Source organism: Brienomyrus brachyistius, unplaced genomic scaffold (genome assembly GCF_023856365.1).
Source record: "Brienomyrus brachyistius isolate T26 unplaced genomic scaffold, BBRACH_0.4 scaffold40, whole genome shotgun sequence".
In the NCBI taxonomy this organism is placed as follows: domain Eukaryota; kingdom Metazoa; phylum Chordata; class Actinopteri; order Osteoglossiformes; family Mormyridae; genus Brienomyrus; species Brienomyrus brachyistius.
The window spans coordinates 2,515,318-2,536,355 of NW_026042315.1; the positions used below are offsets into that span (position 1 = coordinate 2,515,318).

The window sequence follows — 21,038 nt, forward strand, 5'->3', positions numbered from 1 at the left end:
AGTTAGTCCACTATTGTTGCGTGCTATTGATAAAAGCGATTGTCGGGATGATTATGCTTGTTGCTGCTTTCATAGAGTGTTATTTGAGATTTCTCAAGTCGGAGAAAATTATCAGCGGGGGATGGATTTACTTACTCAACTGATGTCAGAGGGAGAAAGACATTCCCCCGAAAGTCTCATACGCGCTTGTCTATCTTGTATTCCTGACAATGAATTTGACTGTAATCACATTTTTGTATTTTACGCTTTAATAGTAGATGTAGTCACCTCTAAATTTCATGATAAGCAGCCTATCGATGTTAATCAGATGCTTTCTACTCTACATACATGTATCGTTGAAAAAGCCACTATATCCACTTTACTGCATGTGACATCGCTAATCTACCTCAACAACTGTCACGGCTGTAACTAAATGTATACCGGCATTTTGAAAATGTAACCTTCACAAATTGTATACCAGCTTTTTTAAAATATATATATATATCTTTCACTAATTGCAAAAATAAAAAAAAATTTAAACTTGAATACCATTGTAATAGTCTTTGTAAATAATGGGTAAAAATGCTGAGCAGGGTGGCCGAGTGGTTAAGGCGTTGGACTTAAGATCCAATGGACGTATGTCCGCGTGGGTTCGATCCCCACCCCAGCTAAACTCTTTTGTAAAATAATAATAATTAAAAAACAAACTACACAATATGGGTTAAATGTAGAAAAAACACACAAAAATTTCACTGATGTTCACTCAGTCTCTTACCTCAACAACTGTCACGGCTGTAACTAAATGTATACCTGCATTTTGAAAATGTAACCTTCACAAATTGTATACCAGCTTTTTTAAAATATATATATATATATCTTTCACTAATTGCAAAAATAAAAAAAAAATAAAACTTGAATACCGTTGTAATAGTCTTTGTAAATAACAGGTAAAAAATGCTGAGCAGGGTGGCCGAGTGGTTAAGGCGTTGGACTTAAGATCCAATGGACGTATGTCCGCGTGGGTTCGATCCCCACCCCAGCTAAACTCTTTTGTAAAATAATAATAATTAAAAAAAACAAACTACACAATATGGGTTAAATGTAGAAAAAACACACAAAAATTTCACTGATGTTCACTCAGTCTCCTAACAACCCCCCATCCACAGTCAGCTATAAAACGCCGCACCCCCGCTCTCCCCCCACTCAGTGTGTGAAAAGCATGTCTGTTGCCAAGACTACAGCTCGCGTCTTGAGCAGTTCGTACTATGACCCCAGCCAACCGGGGTCATACGGAGGTGTCTCCAGACTGCAGAGAGCCGTGCAGCAAGATACGGGGAAAAAAGTGGCTGCTGATGACATCAGAGACTGGCTGTCTATGCAAGACAGTTATACTTTACATAAACCGGTTAAAAAGAATTTCCCCAGGAACAGAGTGTTTGTTCCGAGAGCCATGTATCAGTGGCAGGCCGATTTATGCGACATGCAAGGGCTGGCCACGTACAACGACGGGTTAAAATACCTCCTTACGGTGATTGATGTTTTTTCTAAAAAAGCCTATGCTCGCGCGTTAAGAAACAAGACTGGGGCGGCTGTAACCCAGGCCTTTGATTCTATTTTAACCGAGGGGGGCGTCCCCCTCAAGCTACAGACGGATGCCGGTAAGGAGTTTTTAAATGGGACTTTTCAGAAACTTTTAAAAACTCATAAAATCACCCATTTCACTACGGCTAGTGAACTTAAAGCTTCCATCGTAGAGAGATTTAATCGAACGTTAAAAGAGAGGATGTACAGGTACTTTACGGCTAAAAACACCCGGCGATATGTGGACGTGTTGGACGATCTAATAAAGGGGTACAACCAGTCATTTCACAGCGCTATTAAAATGAAACCTGCCGAGGTCAGGCCCGATAATGCTCATCTAGTATTTGATAATCTATACGGTCCCCTGAAGAAAAAAAGCACACGGCCACGTTTTAAGTTTAACATAGGGGACACTGTGAGAGTCTCCAAGCACAGTCAGATATTTGACAAAAAGTACGAGCAGACATTTACGGACGAGTACTTTGTCATATGCGAACGTGTACCCAGATCCCCACCGGTATATAAATTGAGGGACGTGAGCGGTGAAATACTCGAGGGAACATTCTATGAAGCGGAGCTGCAGAAAGTCAAAATATCTCCGAGACGCGCGTTCAAGGTCGAGAAGGTTATAGGCTCAAAGACCGACAGAAAGGGGAAAAAGTGGATTTTAGTACATTGGCAGGGTTGGCCCTCGAGGTTCGATTCGTGGATACCGCGGTCGGACTTGATACAGGTTTAATTTTTTAAAAAAGAGAAAAAAAAGAAAAAAAAAGAAAATGGACGCCCGCCCCTCTTTTTACCTCACGCTACCGTCAAACTCTTGTCTCTCCATCTTCCCCGATAACCAGAGTTCGGATTACACCGTGATGCTCTCGCGACCTATAGAGCTACGGGGGCCTTACGAAGTAGCTCTGGCTGAAATCATGTATTGTTACACGTGGCGAAATGTTACACACCCGGATAATACTTTTGAATTGCGGGATACGGAGGCGGAGGCAAAGAGAGCGGCCGATCCTTTAGTGGACCTACCTTACCTTTTTCCTCGGAAAATTAAAGTGGGCTATTATGAATCTCTGAAACAGATTGTGACAGAAATCAACGCTACGTTAAAAAAATTAGGTACCGAAGTTTCCTTCTCATACAGCGAGATTACACGAAGGGTTAATATGACGGGAAACCATAAATACAAGATCCAATTTAAACCTACTCTGGCCTACATGCTGGGCTTTGAGCCGGGTCAGTGGTATAACCTAGGAGGAGGTAGCGGGTCGACCTCACCCTACCCGGGCGACATTCACGCGGGATTCTACAATATGTACGTCTACTGTAACATCGTGGAACCGCAGCACGTGGGGGAATTTGTAGTCCCGCTCCTCAGAACCGTTAAAATAGACGGTGCGTTCGGCGACGTAGTCACTTTGCCGTTCCACAAGCTGCAGTACGTACCGGTGAACAAGCAGAGCCTACAGAATTTGCATATTGAGATAAAGAACGATCAGAATACTCTGATTAATTTCTCCTACGGAAAAACGATCGTCAAGCTACACTTTCGCCCCGTTTAAAAAAAAAAAGAAAACAATGGCTTACCACAATCCACAGAGATTTATTACGTATTACACCAGTCAGGCGGGACATGGGCTCCCCGGTTTTGCGGGGAGCCCCGTGATGTACGGGCGTGGGTTGGGGTCCATGCTCAGTAGGGCTTTTAGATTCGTTTTACCCTTTCTTAAGCGTGGGGTCGATATAGCGAAACCTCATTTGAAATCGGCGGTCAAAGGAATAGGATCGGATCTAGTCAGCTCTGTAGTCAGCGGCCGTTTTACAAACACAGGTGACCCCAAGCAGGAAGGGTCGGGTCTGCTATTCCTCTCTCGGAGGAGGAGGAGGGGGAGTAGAACGAGAGCCCAAGCACCTCTAGCCCTGCTGCAAGGTCATAAAAAAAAAAAGAAAAATAAATCTGGCAGAGGCGTCAGGATTCCCAAGTCTCCATCCGCCAAGAGAAACAGGAAACCCCCCGGGGACATATTTTAAGAGAGAGAAAACGCAGCGTAAACAAGAATGGCTCTAGCTCACCGGCTCTCGGCTGAATGTACCAAATCTGAATTGGACCTGTTTGCGGCCCCTATGACGCAATTATCCATAGATCAGACCAATTATGTAGAAATCAACCCATTAAATTCCATTACCGATCAGGATGTTTTGGATTTCCTAATACCGGGGTCGGGCAATTTCTATGTGGACCTCAACTCTACACTGCTATATCTAAGGCTCAAGATCGTTAGGGCCGATGGAGCCCCCCTGCTTGACGCCGACCCCTGCGGTATTATACAGTACCCGCTAAACGGCATATTCTCCCAGCTGGATGTGAGTCTGAACGACGTCCTGATCAGTTCTTCGTCGGCCACGCACCCCTATAGGTCAGTCATAGAGACCCTGCTCAATTTTTCTACGGATACGCTAGAGAGTCAGTTTTCGGCAGGGCTCTGGTACAAAGACGTCGGGGGCGACTTGGATAGCGTGGACGTCTCAGCGCAGGGCCCCAACGTGGGGTTACAGAAGCGAGCCGCCTTCTGTAGAAACTCTCAGGAGTTTTCTCTGATGGGTCCTATACACGCCGATATTTTTTTCAGCGAACGAATGCTGTTAAACAACGTGGATATACGCTTAAAGTTTGTAAAGGCTAAAAGCGACTTTAGTCTCATGTGTAGAAATGACACCGATTACGAGCTGAAAATACTGAGGGCCAGCCTGTTTGTGAAAAAAGTGGAGGTCTCCCCGGCGGTGTCACTGGGTCACTCGGCCGCTCTCATGAAAGCAAACGCCCTGTACCCTATAAGCAGGGTAGTCGTTAAAAATTATACGCTGCCCGCACAATCGCGGGTTTGCCCGCAGGACAACCTCTTCCTGGGCAACTTACCGCGCTACATCGTTTTGGGGATCGTGGACCACGCCGCGTTCGTGGGCACGCGAAACAGAAACCCGTTCAGGTTTCAGCATTGTGACCTGGAATTTCTGAGCCTCTCAGTCAACGGGCGACACATACCCAGCAAACCGTTCCAGCCCGATTTTAGAGCGAGGCAGTCGGTCAGAGAGTTTTACAACCTTTTCCTGGCTACAAACAGGCATTTAAAGGATTCGCCCTTATGCATCAACCGCGAGGATTTTGAAAACGGATACTCGCTATTTGCTCTCAATCTCTCCCGAGACGACGAGCTGGACGGCGGTGCCCTGTCACCCGCCATCAGCGGCACGTGCCGTCTGGATTTAAGGTTCAGAGCCCCACTACCTCGAACCATGAGTCTCATCGTCTACGCCTGCTTCGACAGCGTGATTGAAATAAACGCCAAGAGACAGGTTCTGGTGGACTTTTAATCATCATCATCATCATGAACACTCACCAGCTGGAATGCGTTTTACGGCCCCTGCTGGGGGATGCTTTTGGAGGCGTGTGGCCTAGCGATTTATTACCCACCCGCATAGAGACCAGGCCCGCTTTTCTGGTCGCAAACACGCATGACCAGAATAGAGAGGGTGAACACTGGATCGGGATAATTTTGGAGCCCCAAGAGGGCAAAGCCTCCTTCTTTGATTCTTACGGTTATCCCCCCGATTCCCCTTACTACCCAAAGAGTTTTATGAGCTTCTTGGGGAGGCACGCTACCGAAATAAGGTATAATACGCGTCAAGTTCAACATGACTTTTCTTCCACGTGCGGGGCCCACGTCGCCTTTTTCCTCTACCGGCGCTTCATGGGACTTTCATTTCAAGAGACTATGATGTTGTACTCTGACGACTTGAGGAAAAACGACGCTCTAGTATCCGAGTTTATCAAGAAATATCACAAGTGTATTAGCCGTGTTAATGCCGATAAACTTTCAAAGCCGCAAAATGTATGTTCGTTAAAACTATTTAAAGATTGTTATGCTTGTTAGATTCATGTTGGGGAAAAAATAAAAACGTGACACCCTTTATTCAATAAATTTTACATTTTATTAACCGACGCGTTTTAATTCTTTTTCACACACGTATATAAAACACTTAATCGTTGTAATCTATCCACGGAGCATAAGGAGTACCCTTTAAAGGCCATAAACGATATTCTGGGGAGGAATCGCGCGGTGTGTGAGGGGTTCCCTCAAGCGGTGGTGGTGAGTCGTCAACAATACGTTTTCTACGTCTCCCGAGGTTCTGTTTCACAGGAGGGGAGGAGGGAGGCGGGGGATCCCTTCCGCCGTAATCTTTAAGATGACTTAGGGCTTTCCTGGCTTGGATGTTACCCACGCTCGTGAGGGGGATGTTTAATTCTGATATCACGTTTAAAAAGGGTTCCCAGCCTTTAGGATATCCGCCGGCGTGGGATTTAGGCTGCGATAAAGTTTTCATCAAATCTAAAATATGGGAACCTTTAATGGGTCTATCTCTGATGATGAGTTCACCCGACTGGGTCCAACGTACAGCCCCGTCGGAATCGAGCAGTTTATGCAAGATGTACCCCACGTTCTTTCTAGCCCTAGGCGCCACTTGCTGGATAACTTCCTGTACAGATTTGTCCCCAGTCGCGCCGCCGCCGTCAGGCTGTCTCCCCTCCTCCTCCTCCTCGTCCGTTTTTTCTTTCCGCTCTGTAAGGACAATTTCTCGCCCCTGATTTTCCTCTTTTCGGGCTAGATTCAGATACCTCTGTAGCAATTGGTTGTATCTCTTCACTTTTTCATCCAGATGCATAGCCGGCTGATTTATTAAACCCTGCATCTGGTGTTCGAGTTCACCCAGGGCCGATTCCCCGATGGTATGCGGGGTCGCCCTCTGGGTCAGCGTACGCAGTTGCTGGGGGCTGAGCATAAACATTTTCTTGACTTGGCTCATGTTGCTGGAAAAGGCTAGTTAGCCGTCTTACCGGCAAACAGGCTTGTAACGAATGGCAGAGCCACTGATAAGAGCGGTAATAAGAATCCTCCTTTTTGAAGAATTGCCACGCGTTTCCTAGCGACGCTGTTTTTCTTACATGCGAAAAGTTTAATCAATCTTTTCTGTTTCTTGAGTTTGGTAAATTGAGCTACGGTTAAAGGTATGCGACCTCTTATGAGATTGAGACAGATTTCGGAGAGAGCCAAAATTATGTCGTTAGATGGGTCAGCCGTAAGAATCTTTTTACGTTTCACCCCCCTCGTCCTCTGTAAAACTTTAAGGGTCGGCAGGTGTTTCCTGAGATGTTCGGACATAGCTTAGTAGTGATAAATCAATGGCTCGCCGGTAGAAAGACGATGGGTAACGACCCCGGTAATAATCCGCTCCTGAGTCGGAACTCTTCTGGGCACGTGGCTCTCAAATCGACCAATAAATAGCCGTGCGCGGGCCCTGTGGCCTCATGGTAGGCATCTAGAAAAAACTTTTTCTGCCAAGGAAACATTTGCTGAGCTAAAACTTTGATTTGCATTCTGTCTCGCACATTCTTAAACAGACAATAATAAGTCGTATTTAGGGCTATAGTCCTGCTGTACTTGCCCTGGTGAAATACGTTCTGCACCAGGTAGATGACCGAGATTTGACGGTGATGTCTGAACCTCGTGAAAGCTTCTGCCACGAGTTTGTTTTCGGACGCGCTGTCCATCAAATCATCGATGATTATCAAGGAGCCTGAGGGGAAGCGCTCCTCGTCCTCCCAGCTTTTGGGAAGCCCTTGTATAAATTCAATTTCGCTGATCCGATCGCGTAGTTCATCATAAAGCGGCTGATGGGAAGCGAAACACCACACAATTTTTTTAACGGGGCCCCCTATGAAACAGTGACTCTGATTTAAAAGCATTTCTTTAGTGAAATAGGTTTTCCCCGAAGAACTTGCCCCTGCGATTATAGCCGTAAACGGGAGTTCTAAACGGTGATCAAAGTCGACCTCTCTCACGCCGCTACCCATCATTTTGCAAAAAAAAAAAACACACTGACGAAACGGTAAATACTGCCCTAATCTTTTAAATCTTTCCGACGACACACACACACACACACACACACACACACACACACACACACACACACACACACACACACACACACACACACACGTGCAAACCACTGCTGGAGGGGTGTCAGCTTTCACAGACACAGAGTGCATGGGTAAGTTTTTAATAAAAACTCTTGTGATAAATGTACAAAACATTTCAGTACACAAGTTTGAAAATAAAAAACATCTTACTAGGAACATTTTAAAAACATCTTTGATTTTAAAAACATCTTTGGAAAAAACTTTTCATTTTTAAAAACATCTTACTATGAACATTTTAAAAACATCATACTATGATCATTTTAAAAACATCTTTGATTTTTAGAAAACATCTTTGTAAAAAACTTTTCATTTTTAAAAACATCTTACTAGGAACATTTCTCAGTTTAAAACATTTGTACATCTTACTTTGATTTTAAAAAACATCTTTGAAAAAAACTTTTCATTTTAAAACAAATGAACATCTTTGATTTTTAGAAAAAACTTTAAAAGCCCTTTTGCGATGCTGCTAGTTTTACATTTCAGTAACCGAAAGGCAGAGTTTCCCCGCTAGCCAGCAATCTGCGTTTGTCGTAGACGACCCTGACCTTTTTATCTAGAGGCCTATTAAACAGGCGAAAGCTTTTCATGTCGCGTTCGATTTTGTTGTACTGCGTTATTATAGCGGGGTTATTCCTACAACCTCCGATGTAGTTTTCAATCAATCCGATCATACTGTCAAAGTTTACCTTTTGACAGGTTTCGTAATTTAGAGTTATACCCTTACATTTCATTTGTGTTTTCCCGTTGTTGAGTCGGTAACAGTAACTTTTTGGTCCCAGCGCACCCCACGAAGCAATGTATTCGTCGGGGGCTAATTCGGACGTCAGCTCGCCCAGGTAATTGCCTAAGGTCGGGTCATATTCACCAGGCCTGCTTATGTACACGATGCTGTCGGTGTCGTGATACAGCACCCTCCGCCCCAATCTTTCCAGTTCTTTGTAAAGCGTCAACCGACCCCACGCGGTAGTTTGACACGCTATGAATATGTTAGTCTTTCCCGGCGGCACTTTGTAGGGAGACTTGAAACGCCAGCGGATGAGGGCGACCTCGTCGTTGACAAACGCGAAGCTGGAAATCTCGTACAGGTCCGAGCAGAAAAAATTAAAAAATTCCCCCGGGTCAGACACTATACATGTCTGGAGCATGTTGCTCCTCTGCGCCAGTTTACCCCACAGAGAGTTAAGCAGAAGTTTGGACACTTGCCGCTTCCCTTCATTAGACACTATCTGATCGGGCTCCAATTCGATCCCCTCACGCTCGAGATAGTTTTTTATGTACTCCCTGCGACCCACGTCATCGGTCGCGTCGTCGGGGTAGCCCGAAGCCTGCTGCTTCACTTTGAGAAAGGTTTTAATGTAATCTCTAAACAGGTCGCCGCTGGTCTGGGGAAAATGCCACACTTCGTGCACCTTCACGACCGAATAGCCCCTCTCTAAAGCCAGATTTACCTCCGCTGAGACCCAGACACCTGTTAGCTCCCGCTCTGCGTCGGAATGCCCGCAGGTCCCCTCCTGTCTGTTCTCGATCGCGCATGTCCTGCAGAGGGTAAACACTAGTTTCCCATTTGGCAGTCTGCTGGGTAGGACGGGGAAAAACAGCTCGCGCGGGGTGTTGACCGTGGCTTTGATCAGGCCAAAGTATTCATTCAGAGGCTTAAAATTCGAATGAATGATTTCCGGGTGCCCCACGGGGAATTCACATTTAGCCAGAGTGTACGGGTACAGCGACGTGAAATCCACGTAGCGGACGCGCTCTTGCCCCGTGACGTCGTAACGCAGGCGAATCGCCGACGTCCGACCCCCAAACAGCGCTTCTCGCGGCCTTAGGGGCTCAGGGGGCTCAAAGTCTGACAGGAAACGCTGTACCTGTGGGTCGTGAGTTTTAGCGTGAGCCCATTCGTGTTCCCAGATGGATTCCACGTTCATATTAAACTCTTGCCGCAACGACTCGAGTTTTTCCCTTGTTTTAACGTACAGGGCACCGAAGCTCTCGCGGGTCAGGGGGCAGATATCGTGTTCGTTGTTGCAGGTAGGACAGCCGTGAAACTGACAGCCTAGAAACTCGAAAGCCCATTTCTCCCCCTCAATCTCGGCGTATCCGTCTAGGTGAAAGCGCCCCACACTCACTTCACCCCCGCGCAGCGCGTGTCGAATTTCGATGCCGCGCGCGCGCCCGATGAATTCCAGCCACTGGATGGACACGCTCGAATAACTTTTGTATTGCCTCCTGTAATCCCATACATCCGGGATCGCGATCGTATCTCTGGGCAGGAAATTTGTCCTGTAAACTAGCAACGCGGCCGAAGCGATGGTGGCCGCGGAGAAGGGATCGCAACCCGTGAGCGTTTTAAACTCGCGCAGGAAGCGCAAGCAGCCCTCTCTCAGAATCTCCACATCGTTCTTACAGTAAGCGATCATCTCTTTGTGAAAATTAAAGGTCTGGTGCTTTACACTGTCGTACCATTGATAAAACTTGTCGCGTTCTTTGCCGGACATTTGATCGGGCCCAAATTGATCGGGAGGGGGGTAGGGCCCCAAGTAATTAAAGTTTTCCACGTCTGTGAAATGATGCGGAAAATAGCCTTTTCGCATCTGAGTCGAGCATCCCATCGCATCGGGGATTTTTCTCAACGGCATGCTTAGAAAGGAGTGACTGTCGATGTACCTTTGCTCAAACACGCTGTCCAGGATGAGGATGATTTTATTCCCCTGCGATACCACACGCGGTTCCACGCCTTCCTTCACCATCGCGTTCAGTATGATGTAATTATCGAATGCCTTACCGTAGTGACTAATGAAACAGACGCCTCTATAACAGGGCGCCCTGAAATGTCTGAGAAACTGTAGCGCGCAGTTGGGCCCCTCGGCGGTCATTGTCTCGTTCTGATCGGAGATGGCGCACACGTAAACCGGGATATGGGTACCCGACCTCTGAGATGTTTCAAAGTCAAAAAACACATATTCGGGGGGCTTTTTACGCCCCTCACCCCTTTCGGCCCGTTCCCCTATGTTAGGCTTCTCGGGAGGATTTAGATAGCAGAGATGTGGGGTGGATATGTCTGACACGGCCGTGTGGAGTTTAGCGTCGCAGATATTACATTTTACTGCTTTACACGAGTGCGGTTTTGGGTTCTCGGGACTTTGGTAGTATCTGAGCCCGCAGGCTTTGCATTTTCTGAACTTGTCACAGGGGCTAGCGAGCTCCCCCCTAACTGGGCAGACTCTCGGCGTACGGTGGCGCTCAAAGCAGGTGTCATTTAAACATCTGAAATTACAGCGCTCACACAGTATCATTGGTGTGCTTTCACCTTCTTTGCAATTAGTCTGACAGACGTTGCAGAACTTTTCGCACCGATGACTGTGAGGCGAGTCGAACCCTTTGAAACAGCTCGTGCAAACATACCCCACCCCTAAGAACCCCTTTACGTTTTTAATGCCGTAAAAATGCTGATTGTGTAAAAAGAAATACACCAGCCGTCTACCGTCGGTAGGCGTGGGTGTCTGGTAAATTTGGAGATTGTTTGAATAAGGTTGTTGATAATACACCACTGCTTTGCAATCAATGATTTTCTCGAAATTGATAATGTCATTCAAAGCGACTGTGTGGTCGGGGCTGAATCCCGCTTTCTCCTGTAACTCCAGGCCGAGCTTTTCAGCCTCGGCGTCAGCCAAGTTTTCGTGCAGCAGATGCGCCAAGTTTATGGCGAAACACGCGTTGGTGTTGTTATTAATGATAAACATGTGTCTGGCTTTTTTAGAAATTATTTCTGAAGCTAACATGGTCTGTAGTTTACGTTTGTTCCCGCCGCCGCCGCGTGGGATATTTATTACGTCTACGATTACTTCTAGGTTGGAATCGTTTAAAATCTCTTGATTAGACTGTACCAGGCGATCCAGCAGCTGCTGCAAGTCTGTCAGCTCCCCCACCCCATACCGTACAATTTGCGACAGCTCGTCGTTTAAAAAGTCAGCGCGCAGGGTGACCTGTATATAGGCTCCCCATACGGCGTAAGGAATCGCCTCATTCACAATATTTTGAAACCCCTCGATTACATTTTCATAGTACTCGCGGAAATTGCCTTCGTTTCTAGGTCGCGGGATATTTAGAATCCGCCTAATCTGTACGTTATTGAATCTGCGGCGATGAAGGACCCCGTCAGGCTGGGGATCCACGTCACCGACGGCACCGCCACCTTCCTGTTGAACATTTTCAAATTGTCCCAGCCCAAATTCATTTTCAATCTCCTCAGCATCGAGAAGAAATTCCACGTCTGACAAGGCCTCCCACAATTCAGAATCCGCGGGGGACCATGCGACCTCGTCGGTGGGGGGTAGCCCCGCTTCTGCTTCAGAACCCCTTTCATTTAACATGCTTGTTAATGTCTCTAAGGATGGGAGAAAACAGGGGTCCTGGGCCAGTGTTTCAGCAGACGCCGCTGGTGGCGAGTCGTGTTGAGCAGAGTAATCCGCATCATTTTCATTATTAGCATTGTTGATAATGGCTATTTCATTTAATAAGGCTTCGGGTATAGCCGCTGGGGGTGTTGCTCCGTATGCGACCTCGTCAGTGGGGGGTAGCCCCGCTTCTGCTTCAGAACCCCTTTCATTTAACATGCTTGTTAATGTCTCTAAGGATGGGAGAAAACAGGGGTCCTGGGCCAGTGTTTCAGCAGACGCCGCTGGTGGCGAGTCGTGTTGAGCAGAGTAATCCGCATCATTTTCATTATTAGCATTGTTGATAATGGCTATTTCATTTAATAAGGCTTCGGGTATAGCCGCTGGGGGTGTTGCTCCGTCCATACCTGTTGATTCTCTCGCAGATTTTCTCTTGACCGGTCGGCGTAGTCTCTCTCTCTCGTACATAGAAAAAAAAAGAGAGAATACCTATTATTAGAATGTTATTTTTTAATTGAATAGCATTTTTATAACAGGAATAAAAGAAATAATATACTTACCGGGTAAGGTCTCGATGAAACTTGTGGTTCTTTGGCTGGTACAAACTTTGGTAAGGCGTTGTGCCTCTAGGAGGAGGAAAAGGCCCCCCGCTCGACGTAATACAATTTAATTGTCTCTGTCACCCCATATCTGCACGGTCATGTATGACAAACAAAACTATAAACAGAATTTACTGGCGGGGAAATTGTCAGACTTGATGTATGACCAGGTGGTACGGCCTTGATGATGCTACTCGTGCCTGTGTAAGAAAATTATCTGTAATTTGGGACGTATGTGAAAACAAAACTTTAAACAGAATTTACTGGAGGGCAAAAGTGTCAGACTCGATGTATGGCCCGCGTGGCCGGGTAGGGGGGGCGCCTCGATGGCCAGGTGGCACGGCCCTGCAGAATTTACTGGCGGACAAATTGACAGACTCGATGTATGTCTCGACTTATGACCTTTACAAATTGGCGCCATACGCCGATGTGATACAAACGCTCGCGTGAGGAAAAAACACACGGTCAAAACTAGCGCCGAGCGTTTTTATTGGACGATAGACCCTGCACCTCCTCCTCTCATTCTTTGCTCCAACTTTACCATTTTATCCCACAGTCTCTCACAGTTTCTCTCAGACTCGCGCAGCAGCACGCCTCTCAGCTCTCCCGCATCGCTCTCTCCGAGGATTATCCAAAGCCGTGCGGACCTTTCCGCGCTACCGCACCAGTATGTGAATAAGTCCTTTGCTGATTCTCCGAAGCCCGGGGACCTTACCACGCTACCGCACACCGTACGCTCGCGCTCCATCAGGTAACCCAGCCACGCTCACTCCCGCCCGCGCACCACAAAATAATAATAATAATAACTTATTCAAATAACACACGCTCATAAGCACTCTCATCAATATCATTTTTAAAATAATACACACTCATAAGCACTCTCCTCAATATCATTTTAAAATAATAAACATTTAAAATAAGCATTTAAAATAATAAATAAATAAATCCAAATACCATTGCAGCACTAACACAACCAACCCAGGCCCCCTAAGCCACAATCATTTAAAATAATAAATAAATAATTAAATACAAATACCATTGCAGCAGTTACACAACCAACCCCCCGGGGAAGAAGACAAAAAAAAATATTTAAATAAATAATTAAATCCATATGCTATTGCGTCAGTTACACAACCAAGCTCAACCCACTACAACATAAGCTCCGCCCACTGAACTTTTGAACGTGACCTTTGACCCGACCTGTCATTTTGACAAAAGCGGTATCCTTCCTCTCTCTCTCTTGCATATGTCCCTGGTTGTTCCAGGTGGACCATAACAGTATGAAGAGCAGTAGAAATGGTGTCGTCTGTTAATCTATTGGTACTGTATGCGTATTGATGAGGGTCCAGTGTTGGTGGGAGAGCAGCCTTTATATGTTTCAGAACCAGTCTTTCCAGGCACTTCATAATAATAGGTGTTAATGCCACTGGCCTGTAGTCATTGAGGTTTGTTATTATGGTCTGTTTTGATAATGGCACTATTGTAGAGGTTTTTAAACAGGCAGGAACAGAGCACAGTGACAGAGATGTATTAAAGATGTTTGTGAAAACCCCAGCCAGCTCCCAGGCACAGTCTCTTAGCACCCGCCCTGGGACGCCATCAGGACCAGCTGCTTTCCGTATGTTGACACTGCGAAGTGTCCGTTCTACATCAGTACTCTGCAGGATGAGCTCCTGCCTGTTGATGGCTGCTGCTGGGGCCGTAACAGTCTCTGTAGCCACCCTCTCATGGCGGCCGAAGAAGTGATCGAGCTCTTCGGCCAAAGGAACACTGTTGCCGGTAGATAAGTTGATACTGCTGTTTTGGTCTGTGATGTGCCGTATCCCTTGCCATCCACGTCTGGGATCGGAGCTGCCGAAGTGGCTCTCAATCCGCCTTCTATAGGTCGCCTTTGCGTCTCTGACGTCCCTCCTCAGCTCCGACCTGGCAATGCTGTATTGTTGTGCGTCACCCGACCTAAAGGCCATGTTACGCCTCTTTAGCAGAAGACAAACATCTTTGGTCATCCATGGCTTGTTGCTGGGAAAGATACAAATTTGTTTTGTGCTGGTGACAATGTCCATGCAGTATTTTATATAGTAAAGATCAGTGGAGGTGTAGGTGTCGATGTTAGCATCTTCGAATATGGACCAGTCAGTGTGGTCAAAACAATCCTGCAGCTGTTCAGATGCTCCCTCTGGCCACCCTCGTCTTACTCTAGGAGCTGGTTTCACCATGTTAATGAGTGGTCTATATGCTGGAGTTACATACAGGGAGATGTGGTCAGACTGGCCCAAATGAGGGAAAGCTGATACTGTAAAACCCTGCTTGATATTACTGTACACATGGTCTGCAGTGTCAGCTCCTCTTGTAGGACACTGAACATGCTGGTACAATTTTGGGAGCACAGTCTTCAGATTCGCTTTGGTTAAAATCACCTGCTATTATACACACCCCTGGCGGATGGGCACTCTGTTGCTTTCTAATAGGAGTTAGCAAGTAGCACAGAGCTATAGCAGTGTTAGCTTGAGGGGGGGTATTAACAGCAGCGATCATAACAACCGAGTATTCCCTTGGTAGGTAAAAGGGGCAACACTTTACAATCCAATACTCCAAGTCCAGGGAGCAATGAGTGTCAGTGATTTTAGCGTCTGTGCACCAGCTGTTATTTGTGTACACACACAGTCCACCTCCTCTGCTCTTACCGGAGTCGATCGCCCTGTTGGCGCGTGTATAGTGCGTCCGGGTAGCTGGATAGCCTCCTCCGGGATTGTCGAACCGAGCCACGTCTCCACAAACACCATAAAATGCCTAAGAACGGGAAGCGCTTTACGGAGTGCTGAGCCGCTGCATGTGCACGCGCCGCCATCTTCGGATATCCTAAGAAATGTGGTTCAGTCGTGTGTAGTCTGTGTGCAGATGAGGAAACAAAGGCACAGTAATAGGAGATAGTTGACTCATATACAGAAATGTGCTTTTGTAGGGGGATCCACACACAGTCACCAGACAGGACAGAGGGGCTCATCTGCTTCTCTCTGACCAAACACCTTTCCTTTTTGTCTTCCCCAAGCCGCTTGTCTTGTACCATGACCTGCAAAACATCCTCTGTAAGTGATGGAGAGTCCATTTTGGCCGGAGGACAGTACGAGAGGGACTGAATGTGGTGGCACTCAAATGGACGAAGGTTCGATCTCTCTGCAAACTCTGCATTACTTCTGTAGATATCCATCTCACACATTGTTTTTTGGTCAGGACCCCATGTCCTTTTAATGACATGTACTGGTGTGCTGGGTGTTATAAAAAACTTTGCCACTGCAAACACTCCATTTGTGTGATCGATACACTGAGTGCGGAGGTGGTTCTGTGCTGTAATGTCCATTTGGATGGGAGTGTGACGTCTTCGCAGATGCATCCGTAGGTTCCTTCTATTAAGGATTTGGCCGCAGTGAGGACACTTCCCTGTGTCCTTTTTCTGCTTTCTTTGGGTGGGGGTGGGGTGGTGGTGCCACTGAGGAGCCAGGGTCAGAGGAACATAAAGAAAGTGAGGAGTGGAGGTTGGCGACTGGGGGAGGGGGGGTGGGACATGCAGTTTCAGAAGCAGTAAAGGAAGGAGCAGCAGAGGCGGGAGGTGGCTGATGCGCTTCCATTGTGGTTGGCTTGGTTTCACTGATGCATTGGGATACAATATATTGTTATGTGGTACATTGGGCGGAGCTTAATTCTCCGCTTCTGACGTCATAAGAGGAAGTGGCGTATCCTTGATTTTGATTGGTCGAGAGTTTATGCCCATATATGGTATTAATACATGCTTATGCCACGTGTTGCCGATAGGGGGGTTTGGGAGATTAAGCTTTAATAGAATAAAAATACATTACATGTATTTTATTAATGTGCTTTTTTGATTACGTTTTTAAGGAATAATAAAACATAGAGCAGGATAATGGCAAGCTAGCGCATACACGTTCAGCGGGGGCGTCCGTCTGGCCCTGTGTTGTTAGTAAGCGCCGCGGCGTATTTTAAAAGAAGAAAGCACCAAAATGTTTTAAAGAAGGAAAACTTTAGGGTTATTTTAAAAGAAAAAGCAGGGTTATTTTAAGCAGACATGCCCGAAAGTAGCAGCAGAAGAGCAAATTTAAACAAGCGCAAGCGAAACCAATAAACATACAGCCGGCGTTTTAAAAGAAGCGATCGCTCATTACATTTAACCAACACAAAAGACTTTAGTTATATTTACCAGGTTGGAGAAAGCATGTAAGCGGCAAACTTTTAGAAGAAATAGGACGAAACGATACCGGAGCTCCGACACATGCGACTACTCTGTTTGAACAACGCGGGGCGGAATGGCCGATCGCTAGTCCGGCGTTTGGCGCATGCGCACCCACGCCGCCTCCCTTTCAAAATGGCGACGCCGGCGGAGCGCCTGTTTTAGCAAATAAAACCCCTATAACCGTAATGTTTTTAAGGAATGAAGCACTTTTCTGCCAATGTGAATAATAAAGTAAAGCGGTCTGTGCATTTTCGACAGCAATAATCAAAGTATAACGCGGTTAATTCTTGTTTAAGCGAGCGCATGCGCGTAGATCCACACAGCATTTCCTTTATTGAGCCAGCTCCTTGCGTCAAGCAACTGTCAAATGGCGAACAATTGTCGCTGGACCAAGAATTCATGCATCTACCTTTGCAATGCAACTACCTTTTTTTTCGGGTCGACAGGCAATACTTGGCAATGCCGTTAGGCAGGGGTTAGCTCATCAGAACAGCAGGATGTTGTGTAGGAACGGCTGAAATTTAGGCAGCAACAAATTCTTTCGTTATAGCGTTATTTTAAATTTGTATGGGTGTGATATGCCATTTATGCAATGAGGTGGAATTAAACAACAGGGTATCCGACTGGTTCCACAAACAGCCGTATCACTAATGTGTTAAACAAAGAATAAAAAACCATTAATTACACATGCTTACGTATAAAATATATAAAAGTTTAAGGACTAAAGCACTCGACAAACAGCCGCAACACTAAACAAGGTGTAAAAACCGATCATTACCACAAATTATAATATTTAAGTATAAAAATAAATAAGTTGAGGACTAAAGCACTCGACAAACTACCCCGTAATAAATTAATGAATAAAATTATTTCAATGTGGCTAAAGTAGACGTACGCGATTATTTAATAGGGGTGCAAAAGCGCATTTTAAAACTGGTAATAACTCGAACGGCGGTAAAGACGGGTCGCTAGCGCCACCCTGTGTCCACAGCATGTGGCCCCCACAGCGAGGAAGGGGGCGGTCCAGCCCCAACCCCTCCCCCCAAAAAAAAAAAAAAAAAAAAAAAGTTTCCCCTATATTAAGGGCGACGTTGTCGACCAAAAATACAGAAGAACTTGAAACGCTATCGATGATCAGCTCACTACGACAAAGATGGAAATGACAAACTGGAGGTATGTTAAATTTCTTTCGTCCATACTTTAAAATTGTTTGAATTGTCACTATTGTGAAAACATTTGCGATTACTTTTGACCAAGAATTTTCCACGGTGTCAAGCCCGAGTAAGCCCCGTGAAGTAGAGGATTGGAATAGCGGTAAGTTAATATCAATGATAAGCAAATCAATGGATTTACTGTTTTTAAAATTGTGGAAAGACTGAAAGTTTATGTTCACTGTCGCAGATAAGGACGCCGACCTGTTAAGCACGCCGACGGTTATTTTCAGAGATAATCGGGAAGGGAATGTCCACGGACAACATAAGCGGAAAAGAACGGATAGTTTTAACGGTACGTGGAACAATACCTGCATCGTGGATTTTTCTGTATGAAATGCTTAAAGACTGATTTTGTCCTTCTCCCCCCAAGACACTGCCGATGATGAATTGTTGATCGCTGAGGCTGAAAAAATTGAAGCGGGTCTAGCGACGGCCGAAACCTCAACCGACGGCGCACAGAGCGAACCTGAAGAACAGTTGGAATCTACGCCGCCGGGTACTCCTACTACAGGGGTCGTGACACCGGACCAAGGGGGCCCAGCAAGCGGTGATCCAGCGACCACATCCCGGGCCTTATCGGGACCCCTGCAGAGGACGCAAGATTGGGATATTGACCAATTAACACCTTGGCAGTGGCCGGTTGCGAGCGCCCTGGACGGCGCTGTATCCCGGGCCGAGAGGCTGAAGGGGCTCAAGGTAGCTTTTTTCCTTTTTCAGGATCAAATGTGTGATTTTTTGGCGGATTTGTCTGATCAGATATAAAGAATAAGCACAGACATGGCAGAAAACTGGCGGCATTGGAGTTTTGACGGGGGTAGAAGCATGCATATAAATGATGACGACGATGGTGAAACGCCGCTGAACCCCGATCTGCTTCGGCTGATTGATGAACTGAATGACGGACCACCGGCTGAAATTAACCCCTACATGCTTGCCTTAATAAATGTTTTAAATGAGAATGGTGCTCATGAAGCTGTTGAGGCTATGGACTATGTTAATATGGGTGACGCTATAGACAATGTAGACGGGTGGTTACCGAATGCTCATGTGTCTATGAATGTGGAAATGGCTGACGACCACGCGGATGACAGCGGACCGGACACCGATGTGCAAATGCTTGACGCTGATGACGGATCGGCCATGTACGCTGAACTGCATCAGATGATTGCTGAACTGAATGGTGAGCAACCGGGTGAATTTGACCCCATTTTACAAAACTTCTTAAATGATTTAAATGATGATGAAGATGGAGCGGCGGTGGACCCTGAAATTATGGACGTTGATAATGTGGAACAACAACATGGTGGGGGTGCCGCTGATGGGGTTGTTAATGTAATACGTAGACCACAGTTTAACAACACCGAAATAAGGCAACGCTTTCATTTTGAGGGGATTGAGCATGATGACATAGATGTCTACAGGGCTGTTATACAGACATTCCAAAATTTCGTGGACAGAGTGAACGCTTTAGCGGGGCCTGGGGATATCATACAGGTGGAACTGCAGGGTGATTCAGTGAATTATAACACAGCCATGCATGTTCGAGGCGAGATCGATCTAAATGATCTGCTATCGATGGTTGACGACCTTACACAGAGTAATACCGAGGTTTTTAGCGATGAAACGCTGGAGCTGGTTGTGCAGATTATTCATAATCGAAATGGTGGGGCAGGCAATCGACAGAAATTAACAAAGCTGTTAAAGTCGGACATTTTGCAAAAGAAGCTCAGGTGTCTTATTGTTTCTGAAAACTCTGGCAATAATCTGTGCTTTGCTTACTGTGTAGTCCGCCTCTTAAACCCTGACATGTCCCATGAGATTGCTGAGATAGAAGCTAAACGTTTGCAGGAATCAGTCGGTCTAACTGATGCCGACATGGTCTCATTCTCAAGCATAGCAGAGTTTGAGCGAATGTTAGGGGTCAAAATCGTGGTGTGGTACCGCTGTGACAAGTCTGACATTTTTAAGAAATTTCAGACGAACCCCGAACCTCGTAATAAAACAATCTTTCTCTACCTTCAAGATCAGCATTATTTCGGTATAAAAAGCTTGAGTGCGTTTTTTGGGGAATCATACGTCTGTGATTACTGTTATGCCTCATTCAGTGTTAAATCAGATCACAAATGTGAGTATTACTGCAATGTATGTCTCAGTCCCGAATGCCATAAGCACCGCAGACAGTACATACATTGTGAGGATTGTGGGTCTTTGTCGTTCGCGGTATTGCTTCGAGCAGCATAAAATGTCAAAACAGCAACTAGGCGGGGGCAGTGTACGCAGCTCATGCGACACTGTCAAGTATTGTGACAAGTGTAACCGACGGTACCCCCGTCACTAAAAATAATCGAAAGGGTCATAAATGTAAACCAAATACCAGATGCGCTTTTTGTAAAGAGGACTTGACACCTGATTGTGAGCATCAGTGTTTTATCGAGCCAGTAAAGACTGAGGCCTTGACAGACCGCTATGTATTTTACGACTTTGAATGTAGACAAGATGAGGGAACGCACATTGCTAATTACATCTGCTGCATTGACTTTGAGGGCAATTGTTGGACCGCTAAGGGGGATGGTCGTGTGGCGGAATTTTTCAAAAAGTACCGCAACCGTAAATACAAGGGATACACATTTATAGCGCACAACTCTAAAGGCTATGATAGTTACCTGCTCATGAAATATTTAGTTGAAAATGGCATCACACCCCACATTATCACACAGGGCAGCAAACTGCTCTGTGTGTCAGACGAGGACTTTAGCCAAAGATACATTGACTCCCTCTGCTTTCTGCCCATGAAGCTGAGCGCATTCCCCGCCGCTTTGGGTTTTGAGAGCGAAAAGAAAGGCTATTTCCCACATTTTTGGAACACCGTAGAAAATCAAAATTACGTCGGTCCCTACCCGCCACCAGAGGCATACGGGGTGCAAACCATGATGGAGAAGGAAAAGAGAGAGTTTATGGAGTGGTACGGTACTGTTGGGAGCGAGGTGT

At 46.1% G+C, this 21,038-nt stretch overlaps 3 protein-coding genes and 2 non-coding genes across 6 annotated transcripts in view; 3 read left to right on the forward strand and 2 right to left on the reverse strand.

Moving 5' to 3' along the window:
• Positions 1–21,038, forward strand: part of LOC125722597 (uncharacterized) — a 426,618-nt gene that overhangs the window by 261,132 nt on the left and 144,448 nt on the right. The window lies entirely within an intron of this gene.
• The window catches only part of LOC125722566 (cytohesin-2-like), a 227,538-nt gene that overhangs the window by 47,078 nt on the left and 159,422 nt on the right, over positions 1–21,038 (reverse strand). The window lies entirely within an intron of this gene.
• trnal-uaa (transfer RNA leucine (anticodon UAA)) lies at positions 568–650 on the forward strand. The gene has a single exon. It is a non-coding gene; the product is annotated as a tRNA-Leu (tRNA).
• On the forward strand, positions 940–1,022 carry trnal-uaa (transfer RNA leucine (anticodon UAA)). The gene has a single exon. It is a non-coding gene; the product is annotated as a tRNA-Leu (tRNA).
• Positions 10,607–13,797, reverse strand: LOC125722639 (uncharacterized). The gene is made up of 3 exons (XM_048998815.1): positions 12,399–13,797; positions 10,830–11,981; positions 10,607–10,611 (listed from the first exon to the last, which is right to left on the reverse strand). Exons 1-3 carry the CDS (start codon positions 12,457–12,459, stop codon positions 10,607–10,609), a joined length of 1,218 nt encoding a protein of 405 aa, XP_048854772.1. The 5' UTR covers positions 12,460–13,797.